Source organism: Anthonomus grandis, chromosome 13 (assembly GCF_022605725.1).
Source record: "Anthonomus grandis grandis chromosome 13, icAntGran1.3, whole genome shotgun sequence".
Lineage (NCBI taxonomy): Eukaryota > Metazoa > Arthropoda > Insecta > Coleoptera > Curculionidae > Anthonomus > Anthonomus grandis.
The window spans coordinates 26,946,623-26,950,438 of NC_065558.1; the positions used below are offsets into that span (position 1 = coordinate 26,946,623).

The window sequence follows — 3,816 nt, forward strand, 5'->3', positions numbered from 1 at the left end:
AGAATAGGCAGAAGTTATAGGTACATATATAAAATGTTTTATTAAGATCAGGACAACATGTATTAAAGCATAACACATAATGTAGACACACATATAATATCTTTATTAAAAATTATAATTTTATGTTATGTAACATTAGAGCCTAAAAACATTAAGGAGAATAAAGGTCGTTATTAGCAAATGACAATAATATTTTCTCTATTTTCTACATTTTTGGTGAAGGGAATCGGCTCTGCCCTAAGAAGCCAGATTAGACCAAGAGCAAAAATGTTTAGGTCTCATGAGTGTAACTAAAGTAAACCGTTCTATTAAAAAGGCCATTCAGGATAAAAAAAAATATGCTAAAAATATTAATGTTAATTCTCTAGCGACATCTAGGGTGGATATGCTGAAACAGACTCCATCAATTAATTCACTCTCGTACTGGTAAACGATATAGCATATTCACCATAGGATGCAGATAATCGCTGTTCTCAAAGTAATTTCATTTAAGGTGCGGGTCTAGAAATACAGCGATTGCATTTTTCGGCGCTTGACTCTCGGCTTCGTTAATTAAAGGAGAAACGGGGAATCGGGGAGTACAGGTGGTGGGGATAGAAACAGATCACCATGATCGTCATCGCATCGCGGATCGAGGCGCTCGTCTCGGTACGAACGCGTCGAACTGTCGGCACTTAAGGGGGGTTTACACGATGCCAGTGACTTGAACAAGTTACTAGAATCCAGTACCAAAAGCAAGTGCTTTGGAAGATAGTTCTTGTCTACGTGATGCCAGTCATTTGATCAAGTAACTTGCATAAAATCCATTTTATCAAGTTTTTATAGTGTAGGTTACAGGCGAGAATTAAAAACGTTAAATTTAAATGATGAGTGCGAAGCAGAAGGAATATGTTTTACTTAAAAGAAACTTAATATTAGGTGTTAAAGTACTGATAGAGGAGTTAATTGACATTGTTCAGAGTGAATTAACAACAAATCCCAAGAAAAGAATTTGGGTTAGAAAATGGCTGGCAAGGAGAAGCACGCATGGTGCATCTAACATGCTTTTAAAGGAACTTGCCATCGAAGACGTTCAAGAATACAGAAACTGTATGAGAATGTCTCCTGCTTCCTTTGACGTTCTTCTGAAAAAAATATATCGCCAGCTATACAGCGATCTGACACCACAATGAGAATGGCTTTACCTGCCAGAACAAAATTAGAAATTACTCTGTCATATTTAGCTACTGGAAATAGTTACCGAAATTTGCAGCAGCAATTCCGTGTTTCCCGGCCTGCAATTTCCAAGTTTATTCCAGAAGTATGCGATGCCATATACGATGCATTGGAGGATTTTATACAGGTAAATAATGTCGTATTCCTTTTTTTATAAAATTAAAATCATAGTTTTCAACAGTAAAAAAATAATTATTCATATATCATATTATTGAATTAAACGTAAAATAACACATTATTCTTTAAACTGAAATCTAAATATTAAGTATGAATGAAAATAAAGTATATGATTCTAACCCCAATTATCAGTATCTAGATCAAAAGCGGATCTATATGCTTCGGAAAGAATATTGCTTGTATTGTTATCTGCCGGTGGTAGGGATGTGTTGGGTGATTCTGGTTAAATCAAGGTTTCACCTGATTCCGGGATCGGCAAAGTACTAAATGCACTGGTGCATCTGGAAGAACCTAATGAGGTGCTTGTACCCTCTATATTTGACACTCTGGAACGAGTCAAAATTTGCTGAATTTCAGCTTGAGCCGTGACGGCCGCTAAAAGGGGCAACTTATTTAATTGTGCAGCTACGCTCTTCCCGAAAATATCGAATTCATTTTCAGATGATTCCGTAGATTGTAGATCTCGAATAGACTTCGTTAAAGAATTTAAGTCTTTGATGCAACCAGCAACTTCTTTAATCTTGGACTTCGCTGCCTTATGGCGTTTTGGAGTAGGTTCATTAATAGCTCCACTAACATTCGCTTTTATTACCTCTGCTGCTAATGGTACTTCTTCGTGTGTTGCCTCTTCAACTTCATCTTCTACTTGTAATGTATTCGATCCATTATATGTTTCTGAAGCCTAGAAAATATCTCATATTCACACATTTGGCATATTAAGAAATTATTTAGTATTTTTTATTTTAGGTACCAAAAAGTAACATTTTAATATATTTTGTATTCAATTACTAATATAGGTACATATAATAAAATAATATAGTAGCTTCTTACTTACCAAATTACTGCATGTTACCCTTCTCTTATCCATTGTTTGTAAAAACATATGCATAACTGAAAACCACTTCATTTTTGGTTTATATATTTCATCGGCTCTGGCCCCAGAGCTTTGCGATTTCTTAATTTTTGCTACCTCTTGTACATACGTCGACCTTAGAGTTTTTATTTTGTTTTTTACATCTATTGGGCCAAAATTCTCGATTTCCATTGTTTCCACAATTCTTTTTATAGCCGACTCACGGGCTTGTTTATTTCTATAGATTACCAACTGTGTATTCCAAAGGCACTCTTCCTCCTTATATAATTCTACAAACTTTACTGTGATATCTTCAGTCCATTTTGCGCACATTTTGAATAATAATAACACCTACACTTTAAAACAATTACTAAAACTACGTACTGATTTATTTACTAAAATCGAACGCTGGAATCATCGTGTCTACACAGGTTTAGTTAAGAAGATAGTGGGAGTGGGGGCAACTACTTGCTCCAGTAAATAGAAATGCTTTCTATTCAGTGTACTGAAATCGTTACTAAAATCAGTACTGGAATATATGTTTACACAAAGCAAGTACTAAAATCCAGTGCTGGATTTTAGTAACTTGTTCAAGTCACTGGCATCGTGTAAACCCCCCTTTAGGGTACAAACATAGTGGAACGACGAGGCTAGAGGCACAGCGACGAGGTAAGCGAGTTATGGAACATATAACCCCTGACTATAGTATATTTTATTCCTTAGTTTATAGAATATGATCTTTTGCATTGTAATCATTTTTACTTTAGCTAAGAAGTAATTTGTATTGTTTTAATCAGATAGATTTAAGCATTAGTAGAGTTAAGTCACAACGCTGTAACGTTCTTAAAATAAATTTTAAAAGCCTTTCCATCTTTCAAATCTATAACTGGCGCAGTCGACGGAGTTCTAAGTCGAACAATATCCGACAAAAATCGAGGAATTGGTCCGTTTTTACGGTTTATCGGCAATCGCGAACCTTGTGAATTTACGAAGAGGCAGCACCCAGGAGGAAGTCAAACTTCGACCAAATCTATTGGGAGAAGAGCGTTCAGCAACGGTCCAACTTCGACCAACCCTAGATTAGGCTTGGGAACACAAGCATCGGTTCCTATAGGCAACGTAGTCTAAGAGAATGCAGCTTTTCATCGCTGGATTTTTGCTATTGTAAGTGCTCATTGTCCTTTCTTTTTCCTTTGTTTTTAAATTGATTTTTATTTTGATTTTTCCGTTTTTGCACAATTGCAAACTATAACATATACTGTTGTTTTTACGATTGGCAATTTTATTTAGGTTAGATTTAGAGTTACAATTTATTCAAGTTTTATTTTTTCTTTCTAGTCAAGTTACGTAATTTTGCGTAATTTTTTTATTAATTTTATGTCTGAAAATAATTCTGAAATTATTGACGAATTACTTTCTCATTTGGAAAGGTTATCCGTAACAAATACTAAAACGGATTCGCCTTATTTAAATCAAATTATTTCTGATAATACCGCTGATATTAATAATACTTTACCTGCCTTACCGGAGGAAGAACTCGAAGTAGAATCTGTATCAGTTGTATCCAGAAC

General features: G+C 35.0%; 1 protein-coding gene across 1 annotated transcript; it reads right to left on the reverse strand.

The window, feature by feature from the left end:
• Window positions 1-1,454: 1,454 nt before the first annotated feature.
• Window positions 1,455-2,864, reverse strand: LOC126744118 (uncharacterized). Its single transcript, XM_050451467.1, has 2 exons — window positions 2,228-2,864; window positions 1,455-2,074 (listed from the first exon to the last, which is right to left on the reverse strand). Exons 1-2 carry the CDS (start codon window positions 2,576-2,578, stop codon window positions 1,616-1,618), a joined length of 810 nt encoding a protein of 269 aa, XP_050307424.1. The 5' UTR covers window positions 2,579-2,864; the 3' UTR covers window positions 1,455-1,615.
• Window positions 2,865-3,816: the final 952 nt, after the last annotated feature.